The 17394-nt window shown below is 37.4% G+C and overlaps 1 protein-coding gene across 3 annotated transcripts in view; it reads right to left on the bottom strand.

Moving 5' to 3' along the window:
• The window catches only part of Pli (E3 ubiquitin-protein ligase pellino), a 147658-nt gene that overhangs the window by 109708 nt on the left and 20556 nt on the right, over positions 1-17394 (bottom strand). Inside the window, exon 1 of one of the 3 annotated variants that reach the window (XM_083118570.1) lies at positions 6398-6763. The exons of the other annotated variants lie outside the window; for them this stretch is intronic. Within the exon in view, the coding sequence (XP_082974696.1) occupies positions 6398-6408 (11 nt within the window). The 5' untranslated portion in view covers positions 6409-6763. Of the gene's footprint in view, positions 1-6397; positions 6764-17394 lie in introns of those variants that run through there. 3 annotated transcript variants of the gene reach the window in all.

The following is a 17394-nucleotide window of genomic DNA, read 5'->3' as shown; positions in this document are numbered from 1 at the left end:
GGATGCCAAAAGTTCTCCCTTGCAGCACTAACCCTCCTCCCCACTATCACCCCTGGCACCACACTACGTTGTGTGAAAGTTTGAACACATCAAAGTATATTCCTAATAGTATACATAGTACAATTTCCATTCCATTCCTATTTTATTCCTCCACTAAGTTTTGTTAGTGTTTACAATTGAACCTAAGTATTTAAACGATTCAACATTATCAACCTTCATTGGATATAGGCATACTTAAATTGCTAACCTTTGTTTGGTTCACTACATTTCATCTTTTTCGTTAATTAATTAGACCATATCTTGTTGCTTCATTCTTCAGATTGATCACAGCCTGCTTTATTCTTGCTACTATCAATATGTCATCCACAGATAATTACTTAAGTCGGGAAGAGATGTTACCTCTTATTTCACCTATTACAATGCAGGATAAAAGTGCCGACAGATGGTCACAGTTTCACCCCTCCTGATTTCAAATTGCCAAATTTCCTCCTTGACTCTGGTGTTTTGCACAGTAATTTGTATTAGATACTATTAGTAATTGAGCAAGGAGAATGAATTAAGATGTCAGAAGAATTCAAAGAAATGAAAGCTGGACAAGAAAGACTCAAAGTGAAAAAAAATGAAACAATCTCAATTTATAAGATATACTCATACAGATTAACACATATGATGTATGTAGGTGGGAGGAGGAGATAAAAGTTGGAACTTTAATCTAAACAGTAAACAAGATTTTAAAATGTGACAATGCATATGACTTCAAAAGTTTCATCCAGATGCTAAAAACATTGCACCACATGGTACAATTCTTTCACAGAAATTTTGAAAGACTCATCAATGCTGGTTAGTCAGCTTCCTGACTCAACCCTAGACTACAAGCCTGGAACTAATTGCACCACACACTTTGACTCATATCTGATGTGTCTTGTCAGCAACATCCACTGTTCAGATCCTATGCAAACTAGATTATCAAAGCATCATTTCAAAATTGGAAGGGGAGTGATACTAATTTCCATCCCAAAAGTACTTTTAAAACGAACCTCTCTATAGGGTCTTACTCAGCAATAAAAATTACTTTAAAAATACCTTTCATTCATTCCTTCTATGGCGAGAAGTTGTTACAGACTTTCTACTCGACTTTAGCAAACTGGGATAGTGGCTATAGCTGTTTGGTGCTCTTTTGACAAAATGAACCAACCCATCAACGTTGTTGGCAATTAAAAAGTGTTTTTTTACATTGTTTGAGTGGTCTGTCCAGTTTTGAGTGAGTGAAAAATCGATGGAGGAGGACTAACTCCATCGAGTCTTGTCCTCCTTGGACAGCCTTTCTACCATCCTGACTGCTGGCTCCAGTACTCTCCCCACTTGTTTACATGAGGAGAGTACAGCTGGCAGCCGACGAGAAGAGCGCTGGCAGAAGAGGTGTGACGTACTGCCAGGCGACTCCACTCTTTCGCGTGGGGGAGGTGCTCTTCCGCCAGAACTCTTCTCGTCAGCTTGACAATGACCCGCCAAGAAGAAAACAAGACTTCCTTCTCCCCAACCACCCCTAAATTCTGCAAATGAACCTGACCCTCCCTTTCCCTCTGTGCCCCGTCTCCCTTCATTCAGCGATCTTCTCCTCGGCTGCCGGCTGTACTTTACTTTACATGCACCAGCTACTCTTCCCTCTACTCGACCAATGTAAACAATGCTTTACAGAAGTGTATTTGAAGGCATTTCAACACTATCCAGATGGTGACTGGGTATACCCAGAATTCTTAACATGAGGAGACATCCAGAATTCTTAACATGGGGGGTCCAATTTTTGCCCAAAATGCCCATTGATTAGGTATTTTGCAAAAATATTTTAGGGAAGTGAGGATGTAGGTGGTGTGGATAAATCACTGGATTATAATAATTTGGTAAAAATGTAACATATAACATAACAGTGATTACAATTTATGAATGTTATGGGATCAGGCTCTATTGTGCACATACTACAGGGTGATCAGTTTGAGATGTCAGAAAAGTAAACCTTTATACACAAGAGGTTAATTATACGTATCTGTGAGCAGCTTGTTGTAATATAAGCAGAAAGGATGTAAGTTTCGAATGAGTGGAGGTTTACAGACTTCAGTCACATGGCGGCGCTAATGTGCATTGTAACAAAGGTGGTGACCTTGGCACAACAGCACACACAGTATGTTGTATGGTATGCAAAATTTTCGAGTACTACATGCATGTTACTGGCACCACGCAGCTGACTTCAGTATACCTCCACTCATTCGAAACTTCCATCCTTTGTGCCAGGCCCGTAGCCAGACAGGGGCCAGGGGGGGGGGGGGTTCAGCCCCCCTGGAACTGCCATCAGCCCCCCCTGACACTGCCGCTGACATTAGGTAAAACTATTTTGTGTAATTAGTTTGCAGTGAAGAGTGAAAATGTAGATAGCAGATATTATTTTGCTCACAACTTTGGTGAAGTATAAATTCACAAAACATGAACAGCAGCTATTACATTATTTATCTGCACCTTCGTTACCCCTGTTGCAACCTCCCTTTTAGACAAAAATCTGTGACTTTGATGGCATCATGTAAATTCCCTCCGCATCTGTGTCAAAGGTCAACAGATTTTGGAACGAAGTGGAGTTTCATTGATTCAGCCAGGGGTGGAATGTACAGTAGGCACTATGATTGAATATCATAATTTTTTTTGTGTGTGATTATAAATATTTGTATCATCAAAAGTAGTATGGATTGTGTAGTAAGGGATGATTTCAATGGCAGTCAATTGACACTTCAAGTGATGTTTTTGTATATTTCTAAATTTTATGTAACTTATTGACCCCCCTCCCACACACACACACACATAATTTACCTTCATTTTACACTGTTAAACTTTTGAAAAATGGACTTTGTTTACAAAGCCCCCCTGGACATCAATTCTAGCTTTGCCTGCTTTGTGCTTATATTACAACAAACTGCCCACAGATATGTACATTAACCTCTTGTGTATAAAGATTTACATTTCTGACATTTCAAACGGATCACCCGGTATATTCAGTGAACTGAACACACAAGAAAATACTTGACTGTATTTGAGATTGCAAAGTCGAGGAGCATACTACAGTCAATGATTAAACAAGGATCACGTTAAGTCAATTACTAGTACAGTAAATAAGGCTTAAATAACCAGTTCCTACAAATACACCCATCAGACTCATTTCTCAAGTTCTCTATTACACAATCCCCGGTCTATTATCTATTATTTGTGGTTTCCGTGTCTTGAAAGAAATGTTATGTAAAACAATGAAATATGTCGATTAAATAAAAAGAGTAGAAATTTTCATGTGTGAACAGTAACTTACCAGCCCTCAAACTATCACTTCAATGTATTCGGTATTGTATTATTCTAATTTTACACCTCTGTATATGCCACTTTAGGGAATGACGTCGATAGTAAGGGCACCTATGGCCAGAACAAAATTCAAAGTCAGAATAATTGGTACCAATTCATCACTGAACATGTTTAACCACCAAATCATTTTCAATTTAAATGATCTCATATACAATGTCATTAAAATCATAATTATCTCTATAGTAGTGAACTAACAGTATAACATGCTGCAAGTATTGATCAGGGTGACAAGAATCACAAGAGAAAAGATTCACAGTTGGGTGTAGAAACGAGGTGCCACCAAATTCAGCTCAATTTGGGCCTGATTAAGGGTGATAAAAAATAAAAATACTGAACAACTGATCTATCTAACACTCCAAGTGTACGAAAATATACTGAATGATTGGTAATCTTTAACCTCACATGATTATAATGCATGCAAGTGGTTAATACATACGACTACAGAGGCAGACATACTACTAAGGTTCAATTTTTGCCTTAAGCATGTTATTTCATTGTGTTTGTCTATTTCATCAAATCGATATTCGTCCACAATGTCATACTGAACAAAAAAAGGTAGAAAAGTAACATACAATAACCGAAAATTCAACAAAAACACTGCTAAAGTACCATGCTTCGCATGTTTTCAATTATGTTTTGAAATCTACATATCTCTCACTTTTCAAGGGTAATATGCTTACACACAAGTCGCATACGTCTTGTACACACTCAGGATGTTTGAGGAAGTCTCGGAACACAACTTCATGTTCTGGTCAGTGTGAATCTATGCAAACAGAAAGGCCTAGGAGGATCATTCGATCCTAGACAAGGGTCCACCGTGTCCCAAGACATACCCACCACTGGATAATCCTCCTAGGCATTTCCACCCATGCACTACTGCTCCCAGAACACAAATGTGTATTCTGGAATATCCTTGAGCATTCTGTGCTGTGTAATTAAGTGCAAAGTAATACTTGATTGTACAGATAAAATAACCAACACCTAAAAAACGCAGTTTTAGTCTGGAAATCAAATATGTACAGAACAATTTTTAAGAGCACCTTGGGTCAGTTAAAATATTTAAGTTGTCATGTTAAAACAGTACAAGTCAATTCAACATTTGGAAGCCCCTTCAATGAAAGTAAAATGAAACTAGTCACAAGTAGGGTTACCAGATCGCTGTAAGGGAATTGTAGGACATGCTGTCCCAAAATGTAGGACATTAAGTCAAAATGTAGGACACAAAACATTCTCAATAAATAATACATATTTCTATAGAACACGTTAGAAAGTAGTTGAAAAATGACACTTTTCAGTTTTAAAAAATGGATTCTTAATGAATTTTTAAATGCAAAATTTCAAAACTTGCAATCACACTAATCAATGCACCTCTTACTACATGATTTAAGTGGTACTTCTCAGAGGAGACAATTTTTATCAAAATCTCAGGTTTAGTCAAATTATATTTATGTTAGAGTGGACAGTGAATTTGAAATTACGGACCAGTTCCAAACGAACATTTTACAGACTTTATGAAAAAGTAATTTCTCTCGCGAGTCTGTTGTGCTGATGGTAATGAAAGTACTCTCTCAACATTTGAATTATGACCTGTAATGGCAAACAAATATTCAGCAATTACCGTAATTTAAAATGGTTTGTGAAGTTTCATCTTGGGTAGTTTTTAGTTCAATAACGGTGTCTACCAAAATAACACATCCAGAATTCTTGACTTTTTCTGGACTCTTCTAGACCTTTTTTCCGTTTTTCTTAACGTTTATTTATTCAACCCCTACTTAGGTAATGTTGGAAATTAGTAATTAAGAAAATAAATATTTATTTAATGAAAACCCCTACCAAAGGACCAGGTAAGATGAAAACTGAAGCTGAATTTAAGAAGAGAATTAGATCTCCTTTCTCGTATTAATGCATCCTGAACTGTGTTTGGCAGACTAGCGAGGCTTTGGTGTCTGGACTCACTGCCAGTATAATCTTATGTGGGGCTTGTGTCGATTGTCCCTATATGTTTGTGACTGTCCCTTAATCCATCTTATGTTACTACCATTTATCTTCATCTTCGCGATTAGCCAAAAGGAAAGAAAAAAAGTGAAGTAAAATAAACTAAATCAACCTATCAGACATTATGATAGCAAAAATTCTTGACCACAAGAATAATTTATTGCCTTTTTATTGACTTACTTGTTGATTTCTTTACCTTTTCTTGACTGGCAGACACTCTGATATTATTTGTTCTATATATCTCTGCTTTACAATAAAATTATATTGAATAAGAATGGGCAACACCTTGTTCCATCAGTATAAACCCTAAGGCAAGAAATTCTGTTCAGGCATTGAACAGTGACGTTATCAGAAAGTGGTCCCAAAACTTTGTTCATTAAGTGCTTCCATTTTCACCGTTTTCCCCGTTTGTTGTAAAAGCAGGACAAACTTTTTTCTTTTTGTTCAATGACTGAATCAAAATAAATTTCACCATTGAGTTTGGAAGCGCAGTCCATAGACTTGTAACTTGCATGATTTTCTTCTGTTACCTATTTTCATAATTAATATTATGTAACGCTCAAAATGTAGGACATTTATGATATTTTTCAAATTCCTCCCGGACGCCGGACATAAGGCTATAATGTAGGACATGTCCGGGAAAATCCGGACGTCTGGTAACCCTAGTCACAAGTCTCATGATGTGTAAAATAATAAACACATGTAAAATATCAAGCTATATGCACTGCAAGTCAATGACAGTTTAAATAAGTGTATTAGTCAAATTATCAAAAATAAAAACTGAGGGAGAGGCCATACCATCTCTCAATTTACCCACATAAATTAAAACTGTACAGAGAAAACAACCAACAGTACACCACTAAATCATTGACCAATGTAACAGGATCTTCAAAAATTAAAGAAAGGGAATAACAAAACCAAAATACACAAATAAAGGCACAATAAGACTCCACTGATTGACCAACAAGGAAAAGGTAAATCATGATAAATTGATCATTCAACTTACCTGATCACCATTGTTAATGAACTTCACTGGTAAGATGACTTGTACATTCCAGGTTTAGAAAAATACCCTCTAATGACTTAGAACAGAACGCTGAAGGTTCACAAAAACATTGTTTCAAATCACTATCTAACCAGGACTTGGCCTAACGCGCGTGCCTTTTATAATTAACTAGTACGTATCTCACGTCATGCGTGACTCACAATAAACACTGCGCTTCTGGTGTAGTCTTCTATCCGATCAAAAAATTCACTATTAACGTGCTATAAAAACAATGCACACACACCAGCCAGCACCGATTGAACAACAGCGCCACACAAAGCTTTTCAGCTGCTACGAAAGATATTGAGTGGTGGAAAGGGTAAAACATACAAAAGCACGACCGACGCTCAACAAGAAACAAAACACATACTACTGCGCCATCTGTTGAGCTTCAGACCAACTGTGAGGAGGACATGTGCTTCCCTCTTGCGTAAAAAAGTTCGGCGCCATTTAAAATCAGTTATATTCCCGTGAAAATGTAATTTTCAAATTTTAGAAAATTCCAAACAATGCTGCTAATTATCTCATTGGCGGTATTGCAGGGGTAAAAATATACTTATGAAAATTTGATATAGGAACTACAATACTTGTTATTTGATTTTTCAGATAAAAACATTAGGTCCTCTGACTTAGCACGCAGCCCGTAGCCAGAATTATACAGGGTAATTCAAAATAAATATTGCAACTTTACACAGTAATTATGACGTTACTATTTATGATAGAAAATCAGACAAGGCATCAATATAAAGAAAAACTCTGGAAATTTTTTCCCCAAGCAGATGCTCCACCAGGCTCGTCAGTGTCGCGAAATGGCTAATGACCAGCAGAAGGCGTATTGTGTGTTGGAGCTATCCAGAACTGATTGAATCACAATGGTGCAAAGACATTTCCGCATGCGTTTCGATTAGGAGTGTGCGGCACAGAATTTTTTGGGGGATTTTTTTTTTTTTAAATCCCGACATTCGGGACGGGAAAGGTTCGAAATTCCTCGGTCTGAAAATCTCGAATTCTACGTCATTTCGCCTAAAATGATTATTTTTGCATTTCTAGTACATAGAAAGTACTGACCATAAGTATAATAATAAAGTTTGTTATAATGTCTATTCATTCACATATTCAGTCACGCAGTTGAAATAAAAAGGATAAAAAGGAACCAAAAAAAAATCCGAAATAGCGGAACATTTTCTCTAATACAGGCATTACCATTCAAAAGTGCTCTTTGCTCCCCCGGCACCGGGCGGATGACGTTTTCCTAACTGCTGCCAGCAACGTTCATTGAAGATTTATCCTTTAGTTTTAGATGTCCTTTCTATGGGAGATCGTTTATAATATTAGACGCCAAGATTGGCGATCGCATTTTTAGGCATCATATGCTATTGCTATTACTGCCTTTTAGACGCCTAAAGGGGTAATCATTATTTACTCTTCCGTTAACAGGCGACATTATATAGTTAATTTAAAAGTATTTCGCATGTTTTGTTATTTAGCGTAGCTTTTTTATTTATTTATTGAAAAATTCCAGATACAGCACAGGTGGCCACTTTACACTGAAATTGTCAACAATGAAAACGCAATAATAATAATAATAATAATCATTAAAAAGATATTAAAAAATAATAATTAAAAGTAACAAAATAACACGAAGAGAATAGCAAATTGACAAAAAAATAAGCAAAAGATGGCACTATTTGATATAATTTACCAACATTTCTTCTAATAGAAGACCGAAAGGCAAACTCGGAAGGAAAATACAGTAGGCTATATCGATTCTTGATGGGAGGTCACTGTATTGTGTGGCAAGTCTGTAAAATGAAAGAGGGATCTTCTTTGAATTTGTAGTCTAGGTTTCTTTGTATAAAATAATCTGGTGTTGCGAGTTGTGCGCATAGGTACTCCAAAGTTGAATTCCTCAAGGAGTGTGTTGCAGCGGATTTTACCATTCACAATTTTGTATAAATAACTGAAATCATTCTGCAAACGTCGCTGATAAGCAGTTTGTAGGTTTAGAAAAGACAAGAGATGCAGAGATGAAAAATTGCGTAATGAGGGAACCCTAAATCGAACTACAGCTAGGAAGAAGTGAAAAACTGAATCGATTCTAGAAAGTTGAGTGGAACACGCCATGGACCAGACAGGAGAGCAGTATTCTATTATTGGGGAAATGAATGATTTGAAATATAAGGTAAGGGCTGAGATGTCAGTAATTTCAGTGAAACGATACAGTAAACCTAAGAGAAGCATGGCCTTTTTTGTTGTTCCTGTTATATGTTCAAATGTGGTCGAAAACAATGCCTAGGTCTTTGTGAGAGGATACTGCTTGGGTGTTATTGCCAGACACTGAACAAGATGACTTTTAACAGGTTCTTCTTGAGAGAAATGGTGAGAGTAGTACACTTTTCAGGATGTAATGTAAGGTCCCATGTTAGACACCAAGAAGTAAATGTTGTTATGTCATTCTGAAGAAGATGAGTATCGTCGGAAGTGGAGATTTCTCTGAAAATTTTACAATCATCTGCGAAAAGAAGGTGATGAGATGGTCGGCAAGGTCGTCGACCAATAATATGATTGAGAGGTCCTAGGAAACTACTCTGTGGAACTCCAGAGGACAGGAAGAAAGTTACATACGGTTCCTGGAAGACCGACACGTTGTTGGCGATCGCTAAGGTAATCTGTGAGAAGGGTTAGAAACTTGCCATGAATGTTGAATCTATTGCATAATTTGTGAATCAGAGGATATTGGTTATCGCGACGATCAGAATGAAATTGAGAGTTCAAGCTTTTACTTTACGTCCACTTTACGCAAAGGTAGGTTAATCGGGACTGCAACTACAGTTTACAGTGGGATCAGAACCACTATGCGGGCCTCCCTGGTGGTGTAGTGAAAAAAGTCGTTGCAGTGTAATCGAGAGGTCAAGGGTTCGATACCCGGTGGAGGCATTGTTGATTTACGTATAATTTATTTAGATCTTATCGTAATTGTAGGTAAGAGTAATTGTAGGTAAGAGGAAGGGGCGGGTGCGCTAAATTTTACATTGACCTTTGGGGGGGGGGGGGGGCGACATTTAAAATACGACCCTGGACGACAGTAAACAAAGCGTACAAACACACAAAAAATATTTTAATTTAGTAATCCCCGATTAGCCTTTATGTACATAAAGTGGACTTAAAACTCACCTCCTCCGAACAACTATGTGCTTCCACCAGGTATTCAACCTGGGACTCCTTCATTACAAGATTACATTACTACTATGTTATCGGAGAAGCCAACGATGAAATTGATGAAGGGACAATCGTAAGCAACACTCATGCCCAGGTCCCGACTCGAACCAGGGAACTTTGGCAGAGAACCCACTTAAAGTGCACAGCCACTGAGCCGACGGTTTGTTTCAGACCGAAGCGACGAGGACACGGAGGTTTTGCACCGAAGCGACAAGAGATACGTTTATTTGTTTGTGTCCTGTCATGCCGCTATGGTGTGAAATGTTGCTGTTGATTGGCTCGTTCCCAAGCAACATATGTCGCGTGTCGCTTGGGTCTGAAATCTCTCTTAAAGAGAGATGAGTTCACAAACACCGAAGAAAGTGGGAAGGATTTGCCCAAGAATCTTCGAACCGAAAACTGCTTGATCCTAGTAAATGGCAACGCATTGACAACTGTGGTCTGTGTTGAGAAGAAGAATGCCAAATAGTCATTTCTAGGGATGTGACGAAGCTGAAAATTTACCGATGCCGATGTACTCGCCGATAATTTTTGGAACCGATACCGATGCCGATATTTAACCGATTCCGATACATAAGATTAAACAGAAATAGGACGTTATTTTCAGCATGACAAAAATAAATTTGCTATGTACATTTCTATCGCATATCATATGTATATACATATATATTCTCAAGAGATGCAAATGTACATTTGCATCTACAAAATGTTATGTGAACCTTTAAGAAGAACATTGATTCTCAAGAGATTAAACATTAGTACACAAGCAGTTCTTTGAAATGCAAAATGAATTCATGTTATGCCACATTCAACTTCAGAAACACAAGATTTGGAAGCACTTCAGGAAGTAACCTACTTCTTCTTTTATCACAAATCTGTTCAGCAACACTGAACACTCAATCACTGAATACTGATGCAGCAGGTATGTCCAAGTATTTTCTCAGGACTTGCTTCAGGTTTGAATATTCATTTTTGAATTTCCAATACAACAGCAGATCCTGGTTCAGCAATGTACTGTTTTATTTCCGATTTATAGTTAGGTTGATCCCCTGAATGAGTTTGCAATAATTTTATTACAAAAACTCTACAATAAGGACGAATCATAACCAAATTTTCAATAAATGTTACAAAACTAGAATATAAAACTTATTAGAAGGTAAAAACTCTAGTATAATCTGTACCGGTTTAAATATCGGATTTTTGCCGATTCCGATGCCGATGTGTCAATTTCGGCCGATTTTCATACATCTGTAATCGGCTTCGGCACATCCCTAGTCATTTCCCTGACATCTCTTCATTGCATTAGTCTTTCTAAGCAGAGATTAATTTAGCACCGACTCTTTTACCTCTGACTGCTCATGGACCCCGGAACCCACCTGGGGGTCCTGCCCCCCACCCCTCCCACGCTAGTTATGCATATGCTGCCAGCAGACAGCGACAACGATAAGAGGGTAGGTGGGGCGGGAGGCACTTCTGCATCTAATAATGCAGCATGTTCACAGAAAGAATTGTGGAGGGGCCACATTTTATATTGACCTGAGGGGACAACGTTTAAAATACGGCCCTGGATGAAATTGTTATTTTGATTTAGTAATTACGAGCTTTTCAGAGGGAGTCCAAACCCAACGGGCCTTTCTCTGACCTGAAGGCAATTTATAAGGCACTGAAAGTGGTTTTGTCCCTTGTATGAAGAAGGGATGGAGGAAATGCTATAATGGTGTGGCATCAAAATGACGAAGGGGGGTAAAATATATAATTTCTTGACGTCTATAATTACGAGATTTCCCCTCTTCACATCTACAACTGACCAACCTAGTTGGTCACAACTAAAAACAATCTTCCCTCAGGATGAAGTAGTTAACTCCCTACTACATGAAACTGGTTGAATGGTGATCAGTGTGCTTTAGGCAAATATTGACACGATTTTCTTCGTTCTTCCAATAACGAGCTTCTTTCGATCGCTTGTTTATTGGTTAACGATACACCATATACCAATATATGAGAAACACATACATTGTGTTGCGAGCGTTGTAAACACTTGGCGACGCTCAGCGAGGCGTAACGCACAGAACGGGAGTGGCCCGAATTCACATGTTCAGTTGGGCTCCCCGATATTTAGAGGTAAATTCCAATGAACACAAACTGCTGTATAGTTTTACAGTGGCGCCAACTTATATGGACCTGTGGGGCCCGAGTTTACCCAATAATTTGCTGTAATTGTTATTATTATATTTGTATCGTGATTCGTGGTGGATTGCTTATTGAAGTCAGATATTTAAAACAGATATTTAAAATATAAATAAGTAATAATGCAGTGTTGGTTTACATTAATATCATGATACATGGAAGGGAGGATTTATGATATTGTTTTTGTGAGCCCACCTAATAATTTTCAAAATCTGGCGCCCCTGTAATTTTATACCCGTCTGTTACAAAGCAAAAACAATATTGAATCAAAATCTCAGTTATCACACAAATATTTTCCAATTAAGCAAATGTATGACAATTTCCGAGAAGGGTTGGGAACTTTGCCCTTCAGTTTTTAAAAATGTCAGATACAAAACCTCTCTCCCCTCTCAGAAGAGGCAAGTGAGACGTATGCGAAACACTCTTGGACGACATTGTTTTACTTTTCATTCATCACTATTGATCAGTTCTCATTTTAAAACACTAGAACACTTCCGCTTTAGACGAAAGCATTCCCATTAAAATTTTTGGAAGCCTTCCAAAAACCTTGAAGAGTTTTACAGCAGTACTTTACACGAAAGCATCTCATGTACTATACCAGTTGTTCTCAACGTTCGTGAGATCGAGGCCCGGTAATTTTTTTTTTTTTAAAGTTGATGCCCCGATCGCAACACATTACTCGTAAATGCCTTTATATCTTTTAACCCTTATACACTATTCATTATGTACCACTGTAATAAATTATTAATAAATTCTGATGATCATAAAGACAAATAACTCCATTATGTCTAAGTTTGTTGAGAAATATAAAATCACATTCAAATTAGTTGTCAAGCATTGGATCTAATAAAATCTTGCAGTTTCCTCAGGCCAACATCATTAAATTAATTTGGTAGATTGTGATTGTCATTGACATGTTGCATTTCGAACACTGAAAATGTCTATTAATCAGAATATTTTTAAGACAGATTATCTGTTAATGAAAACTGCTGCACAAACTAAAATGACAAATTCAATTAATAATATCAGGGCCCGGTGGTATACCAATGAGCATTTACGATTGCTAAGCGTGCAGAAAACAATACAATTAGTACATGGGCGTAACTTGGGACCTAACTTGAGGGGGGGGGGGGCAGAGTCGAAAGTTTTTCATCCCATAAAAATAGTGACCAGGATTGCTTGCTAAATAACTGTTACATTTGCGACAAATATTAGCTATTATTTATTGCTTATCTCCTCAGGATGTTAACAAAAGTATCCTGAACTTGTAAATTTGAACAAACCTGAAAATTTTCTTATGAATTAATATATAGGCTACAGCACGAAAGGCACTCCAAGTTACACGGTTTTCATGTAATAACAAATAGATTCAAAGGACAAGAAAGTTACTTTAAGAGAGGAAATCGGTCATTTAGTTACCGAGATTTAGTGTAAGCAAACAGAAACTGAACTCTGAGCAATCGAAACATCAACTTGATCTGTGTATTGAGATTTGTCTAGTAATTACTTCCTCTTCGATATCATATTTACATTAATGTAATTGACACAAGGTTATAACTTCCAACTAACCCGCCATACGTGATGTGATCGCTTAGAAGATAATCAGAACATTGTCTACAATTTGGGCGGGATAATAAACGTGAATTGTTTTCTATGCTAGAACACTTTTTTATGATTGTTTCTTGTGTCAACACTTGGGCAACAAGCAATGGAACGATTTCTCCAAACTCAATCTGAGCCTACTATATGTCCAGATAGGTTAACCGGGATTCATGGTAGTGTGGTCACAGACTTCCCTTCTCATTTTAGCCTAAGGCCAAGATTTCTTTTGCAACTGAGGGGAAAAAAACCTCAATGCTACCACTTCAATCAACATAACCGCAGTAAATGTCGCGATATAAACATCAGCAACCAAGTGTCGACGCACTGATATATTACTCTTAGTAAATCATTACTGTGTTGACACGTACAGGAAAGTATAATTGGATTCTAATCGCCAGAAAAAGTAACAGAGTTAGAGTTATTCATTTCAAAAGACACATGTGTGTGTCACATTCTAACACCAATTTCGTTGAAGAGGTTGGCTTGTTTTAAATACACTTTATGCTCAGACCGGAACTGAACATGCAGTTGAAAGTGGGATCCGAACCACTGTGCAATGTGAAGACCCTTATTGTTTTCACACAATCGCCTGTTTGTTTATTTTGTTATTTAGCTTCGCTTCTCTGCTTTGGCTAATTGGCTAATTACGATAATAAGCACCAGTGGCGATTTGGTGAAATTGATAAAGGTACACTCCTGCTCAGATAAAGTGGTACACGCTTCAAATGTCCAAACTTAAAAAATGTGCCATTTTATTTGAACATGAGTGTACACTCACAAACAAGGGTGCCCGCAGATTAGCGCGAGGGTGAAATTCGAATGGTCAAACTGTATCGATATTCTATTACAAAATATATTGTTTTCTATGATTTACAAACTGTAAAGGGACAGAAATTAACTGAAATGCCCAGCAAAATAACGAACGACCGTTTTAACCAAGTCATTAAAACCATGTTGACTGTCTTAAACAGGGGCGTGCCGAACGGCGAGAAGACGGGAACGGTTCATCAACAAGTGGACTCAAATCTGAACTTATCAACAACGCTCAAGTATTTTCAAGTAACTTTTAATTTTATGATTTGGAAAATAATAGTTAAAGTAAAATACAAGTTTCTATGAATGAAGGTGAATATCGGTTGATTTTCTTTTACCCATACCATCCGATACCAAAGATTTTCAGTGGCTAGAAAAGCAAGCAAAGGCAACAGCTCGTCTCAACATTTGTCCTCTTTAAAAGTTCTCTTACCCTTCCTTGTGACAAGAGTGACAGACCAGCACAGGAAGTTCCATACATTTTCCTAGAAACACTGGATAAAACCCCACCCTCCTGGGAAGCATATGGCAAGATCAAAGAACGTGACCATGAAGGCAATGTAACTGCTTAGTTAACGCTGTGGGAAATAAACCACTCATTGCCAATTCTTGCTTGAAGCTCATGGTGGTAAGATAGGTGGATGTTTTTAGGTCCCCGCCGCACTAATGCCGAGTCTGCGGAGCTCTTGGAAAAGGGGGATGAAGGTCACTGTGAAATTAGCTTGTATTATCTAATTCAAGCGGAAAGGGGGCTCAGCAATTTATCCTCTTCACTTCTGTCTTTCGTGTGACTGCCGGTATCGGCCAATGATGGCTATTTATTTCTACCGAAAGCCGGCCCCCGTGGCGGAGTGGTTAGCACATCGCGCTACGACGCCAGGGATCGAATCCCGGCCTGGGCATGGATATTTGGGAGTGTCCATTCATCAATTTCATCACATCATCACTCATCCCCATCTTCACTTTACAAATTAGCCAAAAGTGGCACAAACAGCGAGGTAAAATACAGAAAATCAATCAATCAATAATTTCCGCCGAGATTAGATTGAGAACATACGGCTTTGAATGACAGCACTAAGAAAGATAAGCTAATCGGGACTGGACCTACATTTTAAAGTGGGACCCGAACAACTATGTGCCTCTACTGAATATCGAACCCGCGATCTATTGATTATACAAAGCGACGCCGACACCATCGGAGTGGCCCCTCTAAAGATTAATGTACACCACTAGTTACAATAATGTACATAAAATATTTATCAGGAACTTTACTTTTCATCAAGTGGACGTACCCATCCTTTTTGTTATTCAATAACTATTCAATTTTTTTACTTCCTTCACATTAATTCCCTTACCAGTTCAATTGTTTTTACACAAATTTTAGCGGTCCTAACTACACGTACGCTAGATGATGAATATTTGCTGTTTTATCTCTGATTTTATAGCGTCTCTTTACTACTTATGTAATAACAATATTTTAAAGTCAAGATAGAAAGAACAAAATAGTATTAACGTTGTCTTTCCTCCGTTTCTTAGTCTGTGGTTACATACAACAATACTTCATACGCATCAGAGAAATTAAGTACTAATTAATTAATTTTCATATTATTACAAATAATTATATTAACGTATTAAATAGAAACGATTTTATTATTATATTTCTCAGATACTTGGCTCGGACTGGATCCTCAAATTATATATTTCAAAATTAGTGCCTAGTGATGTGACGAGCTACTATGACTCGGTAAACTAGAATTTGTAATTTTGTACTAGAATTATACAAGTATGGGTATCGACATCGGTGGGTATCGGTATCGGCAAATGGTGATATCGGCTCAGCTCTAAAAAACGCCCATGCCCACTAGAGACTCAAACACAGAAACGCCACTGAAGTGCGCGGCCACTGGGAACAATCGTCTATTTGATCAATACGCCTTCCATCCTCATGGTTTCGATTAATGTACAAATGTCGTAATGCAACATAAAGTAGCCAAACTATAAATATGAATCGGCTCCGAGCAGAGGAGCTACCACGATTTTTTTTGTGGGGGGGGAATAACGTACCAATAATAATAATAATGTTAATAAAAAATGCAAATATTAATAATGTTATTATTATAATAATATTATTATTATAAATTTGCTTTATTTTACATCGCTTTTGTGCCACTTTTGGCTAATTGCGAAGATGGGGATGAGTGATATGATAAAATTGCATGGACACTCGGAAATATCAATGCCCAAACCGGGATTCGAACCGAGAACATTATTATTATTATTATTATTATTATTATTATTAGTAGTAGTAGTAGTAGTAGTAGTAGTAGTAGTAGTAAAGACGTTACTACCAGTGGCGTGCCAAAGATTTTTGAAAGGGAGGAGTTACGTATACGTTTTCTTGATAATCAGCCTTAATTTTGTCTTATTTTCCTACCTTTGACGTTCTTTTTTTTTAGGAATACTGGGCCAAAGGGAGGGGTTTTAACCCCACAAACCCCCCTTCGGCACGCCACTGGTTATTAACCTCTTAAATTATGCAAAAAGGAGGTAGAAGTTGGTGCTAAAGCATGTGTGTTCAAAGAAACACCAACAACTTGAATATTTTTTTCAACACATTCAATTTCACATTAAAACTGGAAAACAAGCACACAAACTATTTTTGAAAGACAAAAAATGCTTGATAAATGCATTCCAAATATAATTCTTTTTTACATTAACATGTATAACTTTTATGCACGATATATGTTTCACACATACGCAACATGGAGCGACGTGGACACTAAATTGTGTGCGTATTCAAAGTTTCCTTAATACATATTACAACATATATTATTTAAATACATTACAAAACCAATTCATCTCACAATAAACCAACAGCAAAAATTACATAAATTGTCTCTCAAATGTACACGCTCCCTGTCTGGGAATTCACAATTCATTACAAAGAAGAATGATACATTGCCAGAGAAGCGAGTAGAGAAAATTTTTGGAACATTTTTTTTCCAGGCACATGGCACAGTGGTTGGGGTCACACTTTAAACTGTAGGTCCACTCCCGATTAGACTTTCCGTGTGTAAAGCGGACTTAAAACCATAAATCAATCAATCAATTTTACAATTTATTTTCATTTAGATCAT

Source organism: Lepisma saccharinum, chromosome 3 (genome assembly GCF_977018435.1).
Source record: "Lepisma saccharinum chromosome 3, izLepSacc3.1, whole genome shotgun sequence".
NCBI lineage: Eukaryota > Metazoa > Arthropoda > Insecta > Zygentoma > Lepismatidae > Lepisma > Lepisma saccharinum.
The sequence above is the reverse complement of the archived record's forward strand: the minus strand, read 5'-3'. Positions and strand labels throughout refer to the sequence as shown.